This window comes from Oncorhynchus masou, chromosome 33, assembly GCF_036934945.1.
Source record: "Oncorhynchus masou masou isolate Uvic2021 chromosome 33, UVic_Omas_1.1, whole genome shotgun sequence".
Classification (NCBI taxonomy): domain Eukaryota; kingdom Metazoa; phylum Chordata; class Actinopteri; order Salmoniformes; family Salmonidae; genus Oncorhynchus; species Oncorhynchus masou.
In genome coordinates this window covers 19,313,889-19,333,871 of record NC_088244.1, presented here as the reverse complement: position 1 = coordinate 19,333,871, position 19,983 = coordinate 19,313,889, and the positions used below count along the sequence as shown (strand labels likewise).

General features: G+C 44.2%; 1 protein-coding gene across 1 annotated transcript in view; it reads left to right on the top strand.

Moving 5' to 3' along the window:
* The window catches only part of LOC135527971 (protein bicaudal D homolog 2-like), an 89,734-nt gene extending 78,911 nt beyond the window's left edge, over nt 1-10,823 (top strand). Inside the window, exon 10 of the mRNA XM_064956680.1 lies at nt 4,975-10,823. Within this exon, the coding sequence (XP_064812752.1) occupies nt 4,975-5,338 (364 nt within the window). The 3' untranslated portion in view covers nt 5,339-10,823. The remainder of the gene's footprint in view (nt 1-4,974) is intronic.
* Nucleotides 10,824-19,983: the final 9,160 nt, after the last annotated feature.

Genomic DNA, 19,983 nt, shown 5'->3' with positions numbered 1-19,983 from the left:
TGAAATCCTTCAGATATGGCCACAGACAATATGAATAGTCTGAATGGACTATATGACTATATGACTGTATGGTTTACTATCCATGGTAGTGAACCCTACAGACCAGTCACTGGACACTGTACCTTTGGCTGTTTACAGTGCAGGTTGCTACTGCCACCTACTGGATGGCCAATGAAAATGTCTCAATTATCTTCTCTGGTGTTTGAGTTCAAAGACTGGAATATCACTTACTTTGGAGACAAATACCTGATTCCAATGTGATCTCGCTCTATCCCTCTCTCTCTCTCCCCCATTTCCCTCTCTCCCCCTTTTCCTCCTTTCTCTCTTTCTTTCTCCCTCTCACTCCCCATCTCTCCCCCACCCCTCTCTCTCTATCCCTCTCCCTCTCTCTCTCCCTATCTCCTCCCATCCCTCTCTATCTGTCCCTCTCTCTCTCCCCCTCCTCCCTTCCCTCTCTCTCCTCCCATCCCTCTCACTCTATCCTTCTCTCTCTCTCTATCCCTCTCTCTCTCTCTATCCTTCTCTCTCTCTCTATCCCTCTCTCTCTCACTCTATCCTTCTCTCTCTCTATCCCTCTCCCTCTCTCTCCCTATCACTCTCTCTCCTCCCATCCCTCTCTCTCGATCCCTCTCTCTCCCTCCCTATCACTCTCTCTCTCCTCCCATCCCTCCCTCTCTCTCTCTCTCTCGCTCTCTCTCTCTCGCTCTCTCTCTCTATCCCTCTCCCTCTCTTATTCTCTCCCTATCACTCTCTCTCTCGTTCTCTCTCTATCCCTCTCCCTCTCTTATTCTCTCCCTATCACTCTCTCTCTCCTCCCATCCCTCTCTATATCCCTCTCTGTCTCCCATCTTGCTCTCTCTCTCCCTATCCCGCTCTCTCTCTCCCCCATTTCCCTCTCTCCCTCTTTCTTTCTCTCTCTCTTGAAGTACATGCTGAGAGTTTTGCGGAGTTTGAGTGTTTGGTGTGGAGGACTCTGTCCAAACTAACTTTCTTGTTTCTTTTCTTGGTCTTTTCTTTCAATTTTATTTTCTATGGTGGAGGGTTAATGCACTATTTGTTTTAGCGGTATCCACAGGTTTTTTCAAAGTTAGATTGGAAGAGGACAGAGTAAGTTTCCTGGGGTTTGGAAGGTGTGGTGTGTGCGATGTCTTCTCAGCCTAGTGCGGAGGAGACGCTGTTGATACAGCATGGATTCAGGTGTGTTCCTGAGAATGGAGATAAAGTAGAGGAGGTTCTGCTTGCAGTCGGTGAACAGGTAGGAGCTGAGTTTATACATTCTGCTTCTAGAATGAACAAAACTGTGGTTGTGTTCATGAAAAGAGCAGACTTGGTTGGTAGGCTAATTCCTAGTGGAATATTTGTAAGTGGTGTGTTGGTGCCAACTTCACCTCTCTCTACGCCTTCGACAAGAGTGGTGGTTGCAAATGTGCCTCCATTTATTACGGAGGATCAATTCAGGAAAGAGCTGATTCAACACAAGGCCGTATACGTGGGGTGAAGGTTTTTGGGGCTAGGGTGAGTGCAGACCGACTTGATCAGTTTTACATGTCTAGGAATTGGAGCAATAGGCTGCTGGGCGCTACCATTCTACCAGGGGGTTTTCGCATCACCACATAACCATGGCTTGGCTGTCTATTTCACCAGGGCCCCGGCAGGCATCCTACTGGAAGTTTAATGTAAAGCTCTTACAAGATGATACTTTTTGCTCAGGTTTCCAGACCTTTTGGTAAAGGTGTAGGCAGCGAAGAGAGGAGTATGAGTCTCTGAGTCAATGGTGGGATGTGGGGAAAGTCCAAATTCATTTTTTCTGTCAACAGTACACAGCTCTCACATCCTCAGAGGCTAGGAGAGTATTGGGGGAACGAGAGCCTTGTATTAGTGAGATAGAGGTAGAGATGGTGGGGCAAAGTAATGTAGGCCTCCAGGCTAATTTAGCTGTGAATTACGTAGGGACCTAGGTAGTTTTTTCCAAGTTAAAGCAAAGGGAGCACTTGTAAGAGCTAGGTTCTCCATGCTCAAGGAGATGGATGCTCCCAGCTCCTTCTTCTTTGGTTTGGAAAGACAGAGCGGTGAAGCCAAGGGTATGCATAGTCTACGGCTGTCTGATGGGCGGGTGACCTCTGTGGTGGGAGAGATGCGGGAGCAAACTGTGGAGTTTTATACTGAGTTGTATAGGGCAGAAGTGTGTGATGCTATGTATAGGGCAGAACTGTGTGATGCTATGTATAGGGCAGAAGTGTGTGATGCTATGTATAGGGCAGAAGTGTGTGATCCTATGTATAGGGCAGAAGTGAGTGATGCTATGTATAGGGCAGAAGTGTGTGATGCTATGTATAGGGCAGAAGTGTGTGATGCTATGTGGGCTCAGGTCTTGTTCGCAGGACTCCCTAAGCTCTCTCTGGCACAGAGGGATGAAATGGACATTCCTCTGTTGTCCCATGAACTGGCAGAGGCCGTAACCCAGATGTCCCCCGGTCGTGCACCGGATGCTGATGGACTCCCAGTGGAGTTTTATAAAACATTCTGGGGACTTATTTTGCGTGTTGTGTGAATGCGTCGGGGTAGGAGAGTTGCCGATGAGCTGCCTTCGGGCGGCTCTGACTCTCCTGCCCAAAAAGGGGACTTGTGTGAACTTAAAAACTGGAGGCCTGTGGCATTACTCTGTACGGACTACAAGATATTTACCAAGGTCATCTCTAACCGACTGATGTCCCATCTGGACTCGATAGTACATAAGGACCAAACATATTGTGTACCGGGACGCTCAATCACGGACAACTTGTTCTTAATTAGGGACATGTTGGACTTGTCGAGAGGTTCTAATGTGAACTTTGGACTGTTCTCTTTAGATCAAGAGTGGACCATGTCTTTTGATAGAGTGGACCATGAGTATCTGTTTAATGTGATGTTTGGGTTTGGGAAGAGTGTTTTTTGACCTGTGTGAAGCTGTTGTATGCTGGGGCGTCATATATGGTTAAGGTGGAAGGGGGGCTCAGTAGGCCAGTCTGGGTGAGACGGGGTGTTAGACAAGGATGCCCTGGGCAGTTATACACATTAGCCATTGAACCTTTTTGGGACTGCTACGCAGGAGACTGCAGGGAGTGTGCTGGACAGGCATGGATGTGGTGACAGGCATAGCAGTGTCAGCATATGCAGATGATGTTTCTGTGATGGTCAAGGATGGTCAGGATATGCAGGCACTAGAGACCAGTCTGAAGGTGTACAAGGGAGCTCCTTCAGCTAAGGTGAACTGGGGCAAGAGCAAAGCTCTGTTATGTGGGGCATGGGGGGATAGGGCTCCTCCTCTGCTTCCAGGGGGTTTGCAGTGGGGTTGTGAAGGGCTTAATGTGTTGGGGATGTACCTGGGCTCGGAGAAGTTGGTCAGGAAGAACTGGAAGGGGCTGTCACAGGCAGTGGTGTCAAGACTGGCCAGGTGGAGGTGGCTCCTGTCCAAAGTCTCATATAGAGGGAGGGTGCTGATAATCAACAACCTGGTGGCATCTTCCCTGTGGTATAAACTGGCTGTCCTCAATCCCCCTGCTTGCAGACCAGCAACGCAAGCTGGTGGACTTCTTCTGGTCGGACCATCACTGGCTGAGGGCGGCAGTGTTGTACATGACCGTCCACGAAGGAGGACAGGGCCTGGTGGAACTGGAGAGCAGGATGGCAGAGACTGCTGTACCATACTGATGTCGGCTGGAGGGAACCAGCATGCACGCTGCTGAGGAGAGCTGGCGGATTAGGGTTAGACCGGCAGCTGTTCCTCATGAAGCTGGAGAGGCTGAGTACAGCAGGTCTCTCAGATTTTTACTCTACAGTGCTGAGGGCCTGGCAGCTGCTAAGGCCCATATGAGAAGGGGGTGGGAAGCCTGGGCTGTGGGTGTGGGAGGAGCCTATCTTCAACAACCCAGCCATCCCTTTGAAATCGGTTCAGTCGGCCACCATGCAGAGCCAACTGATGGCAGGGGGTTTACAAAGGCTGGGTGACCTGAGACTGCTGGGAGAGGAGGGGTGGAAAACCCCGGAAGTCTTGGCACAACAAACAGGAATAATGTCTCTTAGGCTGCCGGAGAGCTTCCTGGAGGAGGTCCAGGAGGCACTGTCTGAGCCGGTAAGGGGGATGTTTGAGCGGCCGAAGGGGGCGGGGCCACCAATGTTTTCGCAACTGCAGGTGACGGCAGAGACTGGAGACTGGCAAGGGGGTCTGGAGGACTTGTTAGATTTTACACTCCGAGCATGGGGGAGTTTGAGGATGTGGGAGTTAAAGCCCTCTACAACCTCTGCATTAAGGTGAGGAACATTAGGAGCCTGGGGGAGTTTGAGGATGTGGGAGGTAAAGCCCTCTACAACCTCTGCATTAAGGTTAGGAACATTAGAAGCCTAACAGGAGTGAAGGAACATCAGTGGCAGGGGATATGTGGGGTTGGAGAGTATGGTGGGTTTTAGGTGGAGGGGGCTCTACAAACCCCCAGTACCAAAGAGGTCAGGGGACCTCCAGTGGAGGGTTCTTCATGGAGCCCTGGCCACTTACAGCTGGTTGGTACGGGCTGAACCGGGAGTCCAACAGGGGTGTCCTTTCTATGTAATGAAATAAACTGTGTTTGTCTGTATAGCTGGGGAAGATGTTTTGGATATACGTTATAGAAGTGGGTATTGTTTTGGTTATTGTGATGTCGGTTTGTATCATGTGGTAAATGGAAAGGTGAGTATGGTACATGTATGCAGTACAGGATATATTTAGATGTTTTATTTTTAATGGGGGTGTGAGTTTTTTAAAAATGAAATGAGAAAGTTTCAGTGAAGAAAGACAAAAAGTAAAGTCTCCCTCCCTCCCTCCCTCCCTCCCTCCCTCCCTCCCTCCCTCCCTCCCTCCCTCCCTCCCTCCCTCCCTCCCTCCCTCCCTCCCTCCCTCCCTCCCTCCCTCCCTCCCTCTCCTTATTTCTGTATCTCTCTCTCCCTCCTTCTCTGCTGTAGCTGTGATGAGTATGTGACTCAGCTGGATGAGATGCAGAGACAGCTGTCTGCGGCGGAGGATGAGAAGAAGACCCTGAACTCCCTGCTCCGTATGGCCATCCAGCAGAAGCTGGCCCTGACCCAGCGCCTGGAGGACCTGGAGTTTGACACCGAGCAGACCCGCCGCGGAGGCAAACCAAAAGCCAAAACCACTAACGGCAGAACCACTAACGGGCTGACCAACGCCGCCAACAACCCACGCATAAGTCACGGCCTCACCTGTGCCGGGATCGGCCGCCCCAACGAGCTCAACGCCATGCCCAACTGCATCCGTGGAGGCCCTGTGGTCTTCTGCAGCGAGAAGTACAAGATCTACTGCGACTGAAGCGGCTGCGTTGTCAGCACGGGACTGCTGTGTACAGAGGGGAGGAGCCCGAGGCTCTCCCCTGCATTAATGTTAAAGAGCCCCACTATGCTCGCTTAGCTCCCTGCCTGCCCAGCCTGTAGCCTCATAGGGCCTGGTGTGTGTCTAACCTACAGTACATAAGTATGCCCATGGCCACGTATGGCCACTCACATCTGCTAGTGTAAACGTTTAGGGGAATGCAGATGTGCATGTACAGTACAGTGTGCACTAGAAGTTTGGGACTGTTGTAGACATAATGTATGGCATGTGGATAGGGTCTCAACCGGCTGCCGGTAGGCTTCTGTGGATATTATGGGGTGCTGCACTTATGATGATGTTAAAGGTGGCAGCATTTGTGCTTAGTGTGTTCTGAACCCCCCGAGTGTGTTGCCTGGTAACTGTCATGCACTTAGGGGGTGGGGACTTGGGAAGAGGGTGTCACTTTAAGGGGTCATTTGACTGAAGCTGACATCCTCTCCTTGTGTTGCTCGTCTGTTGGCGTTGGTGCTCCTTCGATAAAGCCTCCCATCCTCCTCTCTCCTGGCCCCCCAGGACTGAGCCAGCCCAGCAACCCGCTGACCAATCAGGTCACTCTTTAATGTTTACATAAACAAATGAAACAAAACAATATGCAAACTCCCCGTGCTGTTGCTTAGGGGAGTCCAGTGTGATTTGCTGGGTTTTTTAACTGAATTTCAAAACTCTCAAAGCGGGTTGGCTGATGATTAGTGATGTCGGAGGTGGGTGGTAAAGGAGCACCTAAGACCGCAGGTGTTTAATTTCAGGATTCATTCAGATCAATCGCATGGCATTGCAGCTGAGAATGCTACTGAGCTTTTATCTGTTTTTCTATGTAAAAAGGTGTGTGGCACAGCACAAGCTATGTACTACAGGGCTCTACATTTTAACCAGAGCAGTTATTTAACGTCTGCTGAAAGAAATGGAGGGCTATTCCATGTGACCCAGTATATGTCATATTGGTGTTCTTTCAGAGCCATATTACTAGAGAACGAAAGCAAGACGAAACGATCTCTACACCTAAATTAAGTGCACTTCAGAATAGGTGCCTCAGGTTCTAACTTCTATTAGAAAAGGATAAAATAACTGTGAACAGATACAATATAGTTTTGATTGATGGTGAGGTTTGTAACATCAGTAAAGATCCTAAAAAGCACAAAAATCAATGGCACCCAGATCCGGATCATAATTCTGCAAACAAAACCGACAACCTTCAGCAAAGTGCCTGTTGACCCAAGCACTTGATATCAACTATATCTATCTATCGATGTAAAGCCCCGTCTTTGTGTCTATCACCCTAATGCTCATCTCTCCCTCTATCTCTTTTCCCTCTCTTTTTGGAGGCCCTTTTGAGCTCTCAAATGAGCTATGTGTGGTTATGTGGCTGAAAACCCTGTCCTCCTCCTCATGACCTGTGTCTCGTCACTTGGTTGTCATGACTACCCCTCTCTCTCTTTTAGATGGTCAGCAGCTTGCTCGCCCTGAAACGCCACTCCCCCTTTAAGTAGAGAGGGGGATTTGTGGGGGGGAAAAACTCTGAATATCGTCAGGTAACGTCCTCACGCGTATGCGTGTTCTGAACCCTGCGTGTGTCTGTGTGTATGAGTGTGTGTCTGTTTGTGTGTGTGTGTGTGTGAGTGAGAGTGATCTCAGCTCCGGCACTGTGTGTGTATGTTGTTTTCTGAAAATATTATAAATGGAGGGTCGTTCATTTCTGAGATGCTGTTTGTATGCAAGAGGACAAACCAATATACTGTCTTGATTATCCAAAAAAAGCTTTAAACCTTGCAAGCTTGTGCCAGGCAGATAAAAGAAATGTGGGGCTTGTGTTAGATAAATCAATGTTTTACATAACCACACATTGTTAGCTTTATGATGCTAAAAGCAGGGTTGATGCCAGGAAATCCTTGAAGATTCGTCAAATTATGCTTTTTCTACCAGTAACATATAAAAAACTATATATTCTTAATGATATGATTGTAATCAGGTTAGAATCTTCTAGGATCCTCCTAGGCCCCCTCTCTCTGGAATAGAGAGGGAGAGCTGTCGTTCCTCAGAACGAGGGACAATCCCAACCCTGCTTGAGTTGAGTATGTGCTGAGGCCTTTAGACACACAACACAGTATGGAGACTGTGTTCACATCATTCAAACACCTCCACTGAGTGAAAATCACTCTTCGGTTATTGTTCCACTTAAGTGACAGCGATAGATTCACTCTTTGTTTATATCAGTTTGCGCTGAGTGTAGAGACTAGGAGAGAACAGATGACTAATAATAGTGTTTAAACGATACTGATCATGAAGTTGATACTGTGTTGGGAGACATGGGTTCCAAGGTTATTTGAGGTGCTCTAAACCCTTGGTGATTAAAACAAATGATACGTTTTTGTTTAACTACTTTGTATCTAACTGTGGAATCTTACTAGTGGACATTGATTCAAATGAGTTGACCCTCTATCCCCCTTTCCTTGTTTCGGCTCTAAGGATTCACTGAGCAATAGATAGATTTAATAATCCAGGATGTGATTGTGGCTAGAGTCATCAATAGAATGCCACCAGAATAAACTCCTCCTACCTCTGTCTGCAGGCTCTGCCCACATCAATGTTGAGTTCACTCACACGCTCTTAATTTGATTTTTGATTGGTTGAGAGCCTGCATGCAACAAATAAAAAACATGCCCGTTCTCATTAACCTGCATGCCATTTGGGAAAAGCCCTCCCATGACTGACCTGGTTCTGTGGTATGGTTTACACTCTGGGGGGGGGGGGGGGGTGGTCTGTGTTTTGGAGGTGTCAAAGGTCATAGTACTTGTGAGGTCATCGGCTTCTCGCACTTGCTGGTCTTCCTCAGGCAATAGTGCTTTTACATCAGCTCCTCTAGAACATATTGACATGATGTTGATATGTCAGTCTGCTTCAGAACAACTAACCCAGTTTGCACCTACCTGTAGTTAGTAGCAACTATAACTAACTGGGGCTTCGGCATTCATCTTTTTACTCTTTCTTATTTCGTGTTTTTGATTGGACTGGCATCATTACTGACCAAGTTAACGTCTAAATTGACAAATAATGCACATTTTTCTGATTTCTATGTTTCTTCATTTTGTATTAATTTAATTCTGCCCGGATGAGGATCCTCAAACTCAGGATCCTCTAACACTGCCGACATCACATTCAGTGTTCCTGAAAACAGCTAGCCCTAGAGGCCAAAATTGTAAAACCCGACCAAACAAAATCTGTTATATGAAATATTCCTCCAAGTTGCCTATGTTGTTAACTCACTATATAGCATGATCTATATGTCCTCTATGGCCTATATAACCTATATGACCTCTAACCTCTATGTCCTATGTGTGGGAATGAAAAGGTATTTCACATTTCCCAGTGCTGCTGCCGGAAGACGATGCTCACAAGTACAGTGAACTCTGCCCTCCTAGTAAAATGATGATCAGAGTTTGTGATTATTTGAGTTATCCCTCCCATGAGAAGCCAGGGGATTCGGGGTCTTTCCTCAATGTAAATCAACAAACCCTTTTGTCTGGTTTGATCTTTTTATTTTTTTATATATATATTTGTTCTTTAACCTGTGCACTTTTATTATAGTATTATAACTTTATATTGTTAACCTAGGAAAGGTTTAGTGCTATGGTTTGTGAGTTATTTAGTCACGTATACACATATATGAATAGGAATATATTTCCTCCTATATGTTGTCTCTTTGTATCATCCATAGAGCCCATTTACTCTCCTAAAGCCACACCGCAAACCACAGTCCTACTGTTAAGATTCTGAGAATTTGTCCAACTGAATAAGCATCCTTTTATTGTTATGTCTCATATTATTATTATGCTGTTGGTTTGATTTTATGTTTGTTCTGCTGCCATGTTCTAAACAAAATCCAGGGTGAGCTAATTCTGGGGTTTTCATGTATTTATTATTCCTAGGAATAGTTCAAAGATAACGCAGAGAAACTTGACGACACTCTGATTCCAAAAATGGTAAGAAGTTCTTGGGGGAAGAAACGGAGTGACAAAATAATTTTGGTTTTTCCAGCTTCTTACCAGGGTGTCACACTGATAAGGGATCACTGGCGCACAGAATTCTCTGCAAGTGCAACGATTAAATTCCAAATTGGAATTGTTTCATTCTCTCTTTGTTTATCGTGCCAAATCTTGGTACATCATTTAGGTTTGAAAAGAATGAAGAATCTGAAAGAAAGACAAGCCGTACATCAGTGGGAAAGGTATAGTTTGGGGCTGTGGCTTTCTGTCCTAGAGCTGCCCAGGATTTGTGTTGGGGTCTGTTTTGTTCTTCGTTCTGACCAGTCGTGCCTTTCATTGTTTCAAGGGAGAATCGTAGACTAGTGTTTTTTGTTAGTTTTTTTAGGTGAGGAGGTTCGGGTTTAAACCGACTTTGTGAGCAGCAATAAATGCAAAGATGAGCCCTTTTTGCAGGGGTGAGATGATGATAGTTTTCAAATTAGCTCAATTCAATTGATATTGTGTTGAATTCTGCAGGTCAGTGATCCTAACAGAAAATTCAGGGGTATTGAGAATTTTTTTTTTTTTTATCAAACTGGGAACCAAAATAAATCCCTTTGGCCTCCTATTGAACAAAATGTTACAAACACCACTACTGTGTTCTGGGTAGATCAGTGTTCTATTGAAACATCTAGGTGATCTCGAACTTCGTTTGGTTAAGGTAATGTGCTATCAATAGTATTGTTGGCAAATGTGCAGGGAGCGCATTTTGTCGTTTGTTTGTCCATTTTGAGTTTTTAAATCTTATTTTTTATTCTCGAATCTTTTTTTACATCTTATTAAAGCGTTGTGATTTCAGGAAACAGAAAACAGATTTTGCATCAACAAGCTTGAATTGTGCCATTATTGCCAATGCTTGTTTGTTGAGGCGTAAAAAGTTATCAATACGGTTGGGAAGCAAAAACAAAAGAAGAAAATAAAGTGCAATTTCAATGCTGTTTTACAAGGAAAATAAACGTTTTCTGTTTGCTGGAAGCAATAGCACTGTGATAATACACTAGCTGTGTAAACTTTATATTGTCATATTGTGTTTCAGTATTGATCCATATTGAGTTTGATACCTTTATATGAAATAACGACTTCATCTGTATGTTGGTATGTATTTGAATTGTTATGCAGTACGGTATTCTTCTCAATAATGTGCATTATGATTAGTGGCATATTCATTACAATTTAATGTCATATGCATGTTCATCAGTCATGGGAACCTTTACACAGAATCGAAAACAAACCTATAACTTTGAAGATTTTGAAAAAGTGAAAAAATGAAATGATGAAATAACTGAGTTTAGTCTAATGTAATACTGCTGAACTAATCCTATGAAGTTTTGTTTTCCTATAGAGAAGTGGTATGTCTGTGTAAAGGTAGTCATACTGGATAAAGACAATAAATGTGACTAAAAAGACACTGTGTCCTGTGTGTATTTTCATTACTGTGTTAAGTCAGCAATGTTGTGTATTTTTATTGACTTGGCCAAAGCTTTTGATACGGTAGACCATTCCATTCTTGACGACCGGCTAAGGAATATTGGTGTCTCTGAGGGGTCTTTGGCCTGGTTCGCTAACTACCTCTCTCAATGAGTGCAGTGTATGAAGTCAGAACATCTGCTGTCTCAGCCACTGCCTGTCACCAAGTTTGTACCCCAAGGCTCGATCCTAGGCCCCACGCTCTTCTCAATTTACATCAACAATGTAGCTCAGGCAATAGGAAGCTCTCTCATCCATTTATATACAGATGATACATCTGGGGCGGCAGGTAGCCTAGTGGTTAGAGTGTTGGGCCAGTAACCGAAAGGTTGCTAGATCGAATTCTGAGCTGACTAGGGAAAAATCGGTCATTCTGCCCCTGAACAAGGTAGTTAATCCACTGTTCCCTGGTATTGTAAATAAGAATTATAAATAAGAATTTGTTCTTAACTGACTTGCCTAGTCAAATAAAGGTCCAATTTAAAAAATATAGTCTTATACCCAGCTGGCCCCTCCCTGGATTTTGTGTTAAACACCCTACAACAAGCTTTCTCTGCCCTTAACCTTGTTCTGAAAACTTCCAAAACAAAGAATGCCCCTCTCCCCACAGGTGTGATTGCTAGCTCTGAGGGTTTAGAGCTTGAGGTAGTCACCTCATACAAGTACTTGGGAGTATGGCTAGACGGTACACTGTCCTTCTCTCTACACATATCAAAGCTGCAGGCTGAAGTTAAATCTAGACTTGGTTTTCTCCATCCTAATTGTTCCTCTTTCACCCCTCTTTCACCCCAGCTGCAAAACTAACTCTGATTCAGATGACAATCCTACCCATGCTATATTACGGAGACATAATTTATAGATCGGCAGGTAAGAGCGAGCGGCTAGGTGTTTTTTACTGTTCGGTCATCATATTTGCCACCAATGCACCTTATAGGATACATCACAGCACTCTATACTCCTTTGTAAACTGGGAATCTCTGTATATCTCCGTTTTGCCCCTGAACAGGCAGTTAACCCACTGTTCCTAGGCCGTCATTGAAAATAAGAATTTGTTCTTAACTGACTTGCCTAGTTAAATAAAGGTAAAAAATAAAATAAATACCCCTCGCAAGACCCACTGGTTGATGCTTATTTATAAAAACCCTCTTAGGCCTCACGCCCCCCTCACTCATACAACATCCATTCTTTCAGTCACATTCTGTTAAAGGTCCCCAAAGCGCACACATTCCTGGGTCGCTCGTCTTTTCAGTTTGCTGCAGCTAGCGACTGGAACGAGCTGCAACAAACATTCAAAGACTCAATCACGGAAACTCTTACTGACATTTGTGGTTGCTTTGCATGATGTATTGTCTCTACCTTATTGCCCTTTGTGCTGTTGTCTGTGCCCAATAATGTTTGTACCCCGTTTTGTGCTGCTACCATGTGGTGCTGCTGCAATGTTGTATTGCTGCCATGCTATGTTGTTGTCTTAGGTCTCTCTTTATGTAGTGTTGTCTCTCTTGTCGTGATGTATGTTTTCATTTAATTTATTTTTCTTCTCAGATCCCCGTCCCTGCAAATTTGTTCTTAACTGACTTACCTAGTTAAAAAAGGTTAAATACATTTTAAAGTTTTAAAATAAAGACAAACTCTCCCACTCTAAGTAAATGAACAGTTAACTGTGGAGCCAGTCCGATGCTGCAGGCTTCTTTTTCTCCGGAAGATTCCTAGCTGGGAAGCAAGGGGCGAGGGAGAACTGAGGGGGGACTTCCCAGCTGTCTGTAAAGTCTCCATGACATGATCAAATTTCACACTATGCACAAAACTCTTTCACCCCCACCTTCCGTCTGGCTCCCTCTCTTTTCCCGCTCTCCCTGCACTCATCGTATGTCTTCCCTCTTCTACCTCACATTTTCCATCTTTTTTTGTCCTCTACCTCTCTACTCTAGATAAATCCATCCCTCTTTCATAGTTTCCTTTCTTTTTCTGTCCTTCCCCTATTTCTTGTCCGTTATTTTTCTTCTGTGTATTAAGGACATACAAACAAACCCTGTGACTCTTGACCTCTCAACACCCAGTCACTTCCTGTCCACGTTCCATTAGGACCAGTTTCCATGAGCCATAAAGACTTGCCATGTCTGTCCAATCATGCAACAGTTTTATATCACATATGGTAGGTTTTATATGGCTATTTTTTTAAGAAAAGAAGAATTTAGACAAAATACATACACAGATACACAATATCTGGCCACGACTCCAACTCCATCAAGTTTGCTGACGACACAACATTGGTAAGCCTGATACCACCGGCGATGAGCCTACAGGAAAGAGATCAGAGAACTGTCAGTGTGGTGCCAGGACAACAACCTCTCCTTCAACTTCAGCAAGACCAAGGAGCACACCCCCATCCACATCGACGGGGCTGCAGTGGAGAGGATCAAGAGCTTAAAGTTCATCATTGTCCACATCACTGAGGACTTAACATAGTCTTCTCACACCAGAACTTTCGTGAAGAAGGCACAGCTGTGCCTCTTCTTCCTCAGGGTGCTGAAATTATTTGGCATGTCCCCTCAGATTTACAGCTTCACCATTAAGAGCATTCGGACTGGTTGTATCCCCGTCTGGTATGGCAACTGCCCAGTACGGAAGTCCCTATATAGGGTGGTGCGGACAGCAGGCGGATCACTGGGGGCGAGCCTCCAGTCATCCAGGGCGTATATGCCAAGCGGTGTCTGAGAAATTACCGAAGAATTGCCAAAGACTCCAGCCCGGCGGACTGTTCTTCATGCTCCCGTCCCGCAGGCGATACTGATGCATCAAGGCTCAGACAAACAGACTCCTAACAGCTTCTATCCCCTCGCCATAGGACTGTTAAATGGTTAGCAACTACTGCCCTCCTTCTCCCACAGACTATCCACACTGACTCTATGCCCATCCACAGGTCTCAACCCACTCAGACATAATCTACGAATCTGCTATAATGATTATTGAATAAACTTATTACTCCATTACATTGTTGTCCTTTAATTATTGATTGCCATAACCATTATTATTTATCTATTTATCCTGCTATTGGTCACTATTACTCCTGTTTACGTGTATATATTACCATTCGCGTATTACCTTAAGCAGTGCAAGCCGTCATTCAGGGCAGGTGGGGCTCTTTAAGATCCGGAAGAGACTGGCAGATCTGGAAGAGTCTGGCTGACTGGCAGATCTGGAAGAGTCTGGCTGACTGGCAGATCTGGAATAGTCTGGTTGACTGGCAGATCTGGAAGAATCTGGTTGACTGGCAGATCTGGAAGAGTCTGGCTGACTGGCAGATCTGGAAAAGTCTGGCTGACTGGCAGATCTGGAAGAGTCTGGCTGACTGGCAGATCTAGAAGAGTCTGGCTGACTGGCAGATCTGGAATAGTCTGGTTGACTGGCAGATCTGGAAGAATCTGGTTGACTGGCAGATCTGGAAGAGTCTGGCTGACTGGCAGATCTGGAAGAGTCTGGCTGACTGGCAGATCTGGAAGAGTCTGGCTGACTGGCAGATCTGGAATAGTCTGGTTGACTGGCAGATCTGGAAGAATCTGGTTGACTGGCAGATCTGGAAGAGTCTGGCTAACTGGCAGATCTGGAAGAGTCTGGCTGACTGGCGGATCTGGAAGAGTCTGGCTGACTGGCAGATCTGGAATAGTCTGGTTGACTGGCAGATCTGGAAGAATCTGGTTGACTGGCAGATCTGGAAGAGTCTGGCTGACTGGCAGATCTGGAAAAGTCTGGCTGACTGGCAGATCTGGAAGAGTCTGGCTGACTGGCAGATCTAGAAGAGTCTGGCTGACTGGCAGATCTGGAATAGTCTGGTTGACTGGCAGATCTGGAAGAATCTGGTTGACTGGCAGATCTGGAAGAGTCTGGCTGACTGGCAGATCTGGAAGAGTCTGGCTGACTGGCAGATCTGGAAGAGTCTGGTTGACTGGCAGATCTGGAAGAATCTGGTTGACTGGCAGATCTGGAAGAGTCTGGCTAACTGGCAGATCTGGAAGAGTCTGGCTGACTGGCGGATCTGGAAGAGTCTGGCTGACTGGCGGATCTGGAGGAGTCTGGCTGACTGGCGGATCTGGAAGAGTCTGGCTGACTGGCGGATCTGGAAGAGTCTGGCTGACTGGCGGATCTGGAAGAGTCTGGCTGACTGGCGGATCTGGAAGAGTCTGGCTGACTGGCGGATCTGGAAGAGTCTGGCTGACTGGCAGATCTGGAAGAGTCTGGCTGACTGGCAGATCTGGAAGAGTCTGGCTGACTGGCAGATCTGGAAGAGTCTGGTTGACTGGCAGATCTGGAAGAATCTGGTTGACTGGCATATCTGGAAGAGTCTGGCTGACTGGCAGATCTGGAAGAGTCTGGCTGACTGGCGGATCTGGAAGAGTCTGGCTGACTGGCGGATTTGGAAGAGTCTGGCTGACTGGTGGATCTGGAAGAGTCTGGCTGACTGACGGATCTGGCTGCTCCATGCTGACTGGCGGCTCTGGCTGCTCCATGTAGACTGACAGCTCTGGCTGCTCCATGTAGACTGACAGCTCTGGCGGCTTCTTGCAGACTGACAGCTCTGGCTGCTCCATGCAGACTGACAGCTCCTTGCAGACTGACAGCTCCTTGCAGACTGACAGCTCCTTGTAGACTGGCAGTTCCTTGCAGACTGGCAGCTCCATGCAGACTGACAGCTCCGGCTGCTCCATGCAGACTGACAGCTCCATGCAGACTGGCAGCTCCGGCTGTTCCATGAAGACTGACAGCTTTGGCTGCTCCATGTAGACTGACAGCTCTGGCTGCTCCATGTAGACTGACAGCTCTGGCTGCTCCATGTAGACTGACAGCTCTGGCTGCTCCATGCAGACTGACAGCTCAGGCTGCGCTAAACAGGCGGGAGACTCCAGCAGCGCTGTAGAGGATGAAGGCTCTGGCTGCGCTAAACAGGCGGGAGACTCCAGCAGCGCAGGAGAGGAGGAAGGCTCTGGCTGCGCTAAACAGACGGGAGACTCCGGCAGCGCAGGAGAGGAGAAAGGAGAGGCGAGGCGCACTGTAGGCCTGATGCGTGGTGCTGGCACTGGTGGTACTGGGCCGACGACACGCACAGGAAGCCTGGTGCGGGGAGCTGCCACCGGAGGGCTGGTGTGTGGAGGTGGCACAGGATGGGCTAGACCGTGAAGGCGTACTGGAGATCTTGAGAGCAGTGTTGGCACAGGACGTGCAAGGCTAGGGATATGCACAGGAGGCCTGGTGCGTGAGGCTGGCACCAACTTCACCAGCCGACTAACACGCACCTCAGGACGAGTATGGAGCGCTGACCCAGGTGCCATCAAATCCCTGAAACGTTCCGTCGGGCGAATTCCATGCAAAAAGCACCAACACAGCAACTCCCTCATTTCTCTCTCCTCCAATTTCCCCATTAACTCATTCACAGTCTCTGCTTCGCTCACCTCCAACACCGGTTCTGGTCTCCTCCTTGGCTCCTCACGATAAACAGGGAGAGTGGGCTCAGGTCTGACTCCTGACTCTGCCACACTCTCCCTGGGCCCCCCCCCCCCAAGAAATTTGGGGGGCTGACTCTCGGGCTTCCATCCGCGTCGCCGCGCTGCCTCCTCATACCAGCGCCTCTCAGCTCCAGTTCTTCTTTAGGGCGGCGATATTCTCCAGGCTGATCCGAGGGTCCTTCTCCGAACAATTCGTCCTCCCATGTCCATTCCTCTCTTTGCTGCACCTGCCTGTTGACACGCTGCTTGGTCCGTTTCTGGTGGGTGATTCTGTAACGGTTTTCATGCGGTGAAAGAGAGTCGGACCAAAATGCAGCGTGTAGATTGCGATCCATGTTTAATGAACAAAAACATAACACGAATCTAAATACAAACACTACAAAACAAAGAACGTAACGAAAACCGAAACAGCCTATACCAGTGAAAACCAATACAGATACAGGAACAAGGACACTAAGGACAATCACCCACGAAACACACAAAGAATATGGCTACCTAAATATGGTTTCCAATCAGAGACAACGATAATCACCTGACTCTGATTGAGAACTGCCTCAGGCAGCCATAGACTAAGCTATACACCCCACACAACCCCAAGACGAAACACACCACAAATAAACCCATGTCACACCCTGGCCTGACCCAATAAATGAAGATAAACATAATAAATATAGACCAGGGCGTGACAAGACTGGGAAAATATGTTTTGAAAGGTCATCCAACTCGGAATTGTAAATCTTTCTCTTTCTCTTTCCTTGATTACAACATTTTCCCATGAAGGACAGCCGCGCAAGGCGCATCTGTTCAAGTGAGCACATCACAACAAGGTGAGTCCAAAAAAGTCTTATATGCTGCTGCATAAATTATGTAGTATGCCAGTGAGATAGTATTACATCTTAGTTACAGTATACATAAGTGCATGTTAAGTAGTAAGCTGTTAGTAGCCCATGTGCCTCACCCTAATAATTTGGTATATTTTCACCTCTTAATTTTGCCTAATGTTATTGTTCTGACTCGGTGGTGCACATGTAGCCTATAACCTGTTTTTGAGAAATTTCATAATCTGATATTGTAGGAGCTTTCATTGTCTACTTATATGTCCCCTTTATTTATCCTACGGTTTTGACTTGGTTTACAGGGTAAATACTGTAAGAGCAGCCCATGTTCTGCATTCTGTTGCTGCATTTCAAAACTGCTAAACACATAGTTATATTTACAACGTCTATCTTAGCTCGCTCATTAATGTCTTAATCGAAATTACGGAATGCCTCTTATCCGCTCATCGTTCCCTTATGCCATAGTTTGTACATCTCAATTGTCAGTAGAAACCACATTTGTTTAAGCAAGTCAGCCATATCAGCTATGCGTTTTAAAAAGGCAGTAAATGATGCTGAATGAACTCTTTTGCTGCCAGACAAGGCTCTGCTGATAGCCAGGTGTTGCGGGGCTAAGGATTCACTCCATGGTGCTGAAAAGATAGATCTGCTGTTGGGACAGCTTTATGTAGGCCCTAACAGTTTGTGGGCACCGCTTGTCACCGTTATAGTGAAATTAATGTATTGTTTAGTGTTGTGTAGGGGCTTGCTGGCATGCATCTAAAACTTTTTAGGGGAGTTTGCCCCATCAACATTTACTTGCTAAAATCGCCACTGACTTTAAGTATTTATATATTTCTGCTACCATCCACTTTTAAGCCCTGTTTACATGTAAACTGAGTATCCAAAACATGTATTTCCATTACATAGATTGAGCAGGTGAATCCAGGTGAAGGCTATGAACCCTTATTGATGTCACCTGTTAAATCCACTTCAATCAGTGTAGATGAAGGCGAGGAGACAGGTTAAAGAAGGATTTTTAATCCTTGGGACAATTGAGACATGGATTGTGTATTTGTGCCATTCACAGGCTGAATGGGCAAGACAAAATATGTAACTGCCTTTGAACGGGGTATGGTAGTAGGTGCCAGGCACACCGGCATGAGTGTGTCAAGAACTGCAACGCTGCTGGGTCATTCACGCTCAACAGTTTCCCGTGTGTATCAAGAATGACATCCAGCAAACTTGACACAACTGTATGAAGCATTGTGCGAGTCAACATGGGCCAGCATCTCTGTAGAACACGTTCAACACCTTGTAGAGTCCATGTCTCAACGAATTGAGGCTGCTCTGAGGGCAAAGGGGGATACAACTCAATATTAGGATGGTGTTCCTAATGTTTTATACACTTAGTGTATATCCCATTACCAGTCACTTTATATGTATAAACCCACCTCAACGACTGCAGTACCCCTGTACATGGAATAAGGTACTGGCACTGAACTGTATATACCTGCATTCTATTTTATTTCACTCTCATCATAGTTATTGTGTGTTTTTTATTTGTACTTAAAAAATGTTTTTCCGTTCTATTGTTATCTATAGTATATTATTGCTATTATTGTTATCTTTAGTATTATTATTATTATTATCTATAGTATTATTTTTATCTATAGTATTATCGTTATTATCTATAATATTATTATTATTATCTATAGTATTATTATTAGTAGTATCTATAGCATTATTATTAGTATCTATAGCATTATTATTATCTGTAGTATTATTGTTATTATCCATAGTATTATTATTATCTGTAGTAGTATTATTATTTATAGTATTATTATTATCTATAGTGGTATTCTTATTATTATCTATAGTATTGTTATTACCTATAGTATTATTATTATCTATAGTATTATTAGTATTATTATCTATAGTATTATTATTATCAATAGTATTATTAGTATCTATAGTATTATTATTATCTATAGTAGTATTCATATTATTATCTATAGTATTATTATTATATATAGTAGTATTCTTAGTATTATCTATAGTATTATTATTATCTATAGTATTATTATTAGTATATATAGTATTATTATTATCTATAGCATTATTCTTAGTATTATCTATAGTATTATTATTATCTATAGTATTATTATTAGTATATATAGTATTATTATTATCTATAGTATTATTATTATCTATAGTAGTATTCTTATTATTATCTATAGTATTGTTATTACCTATAGTATTACTATTATCTATAGTATTATTAGTATTATTATCTATAGTATTATTAGTATCAATAGTATTATTAGTAGTATCTATAGTATTATTATTATCTATAGTAGTATTATTAGTATATATAGTATTATTATTATCTGTAGTACTATTATTAGTATCTATAGTACTAGTATTATTATTATCTATAGTATTTTTATTATTATTATCTATAGTAGTATTATTATATATAGTATTATTATTATCTATGGTATTATTATTATATATAGTATTATTATTATTAGTATCTATAGTGTTCGTATTATTATTATCTATAGTATTTGTTATTATTATTATCTATAGTGTTATTATTATTATTTATAGCAGTAGTAGTATTATTAGTATCTATAGTTTTTTAAATATTATTATATATAGTATTGTTATTATATATAGTATCATTATTATCTATAATAGTATTCTTAGTATTATCTATAGTATTATTATTATCTATAGTATTATTATTAGTATATATAGTATTATTATTATCTATAGTATTA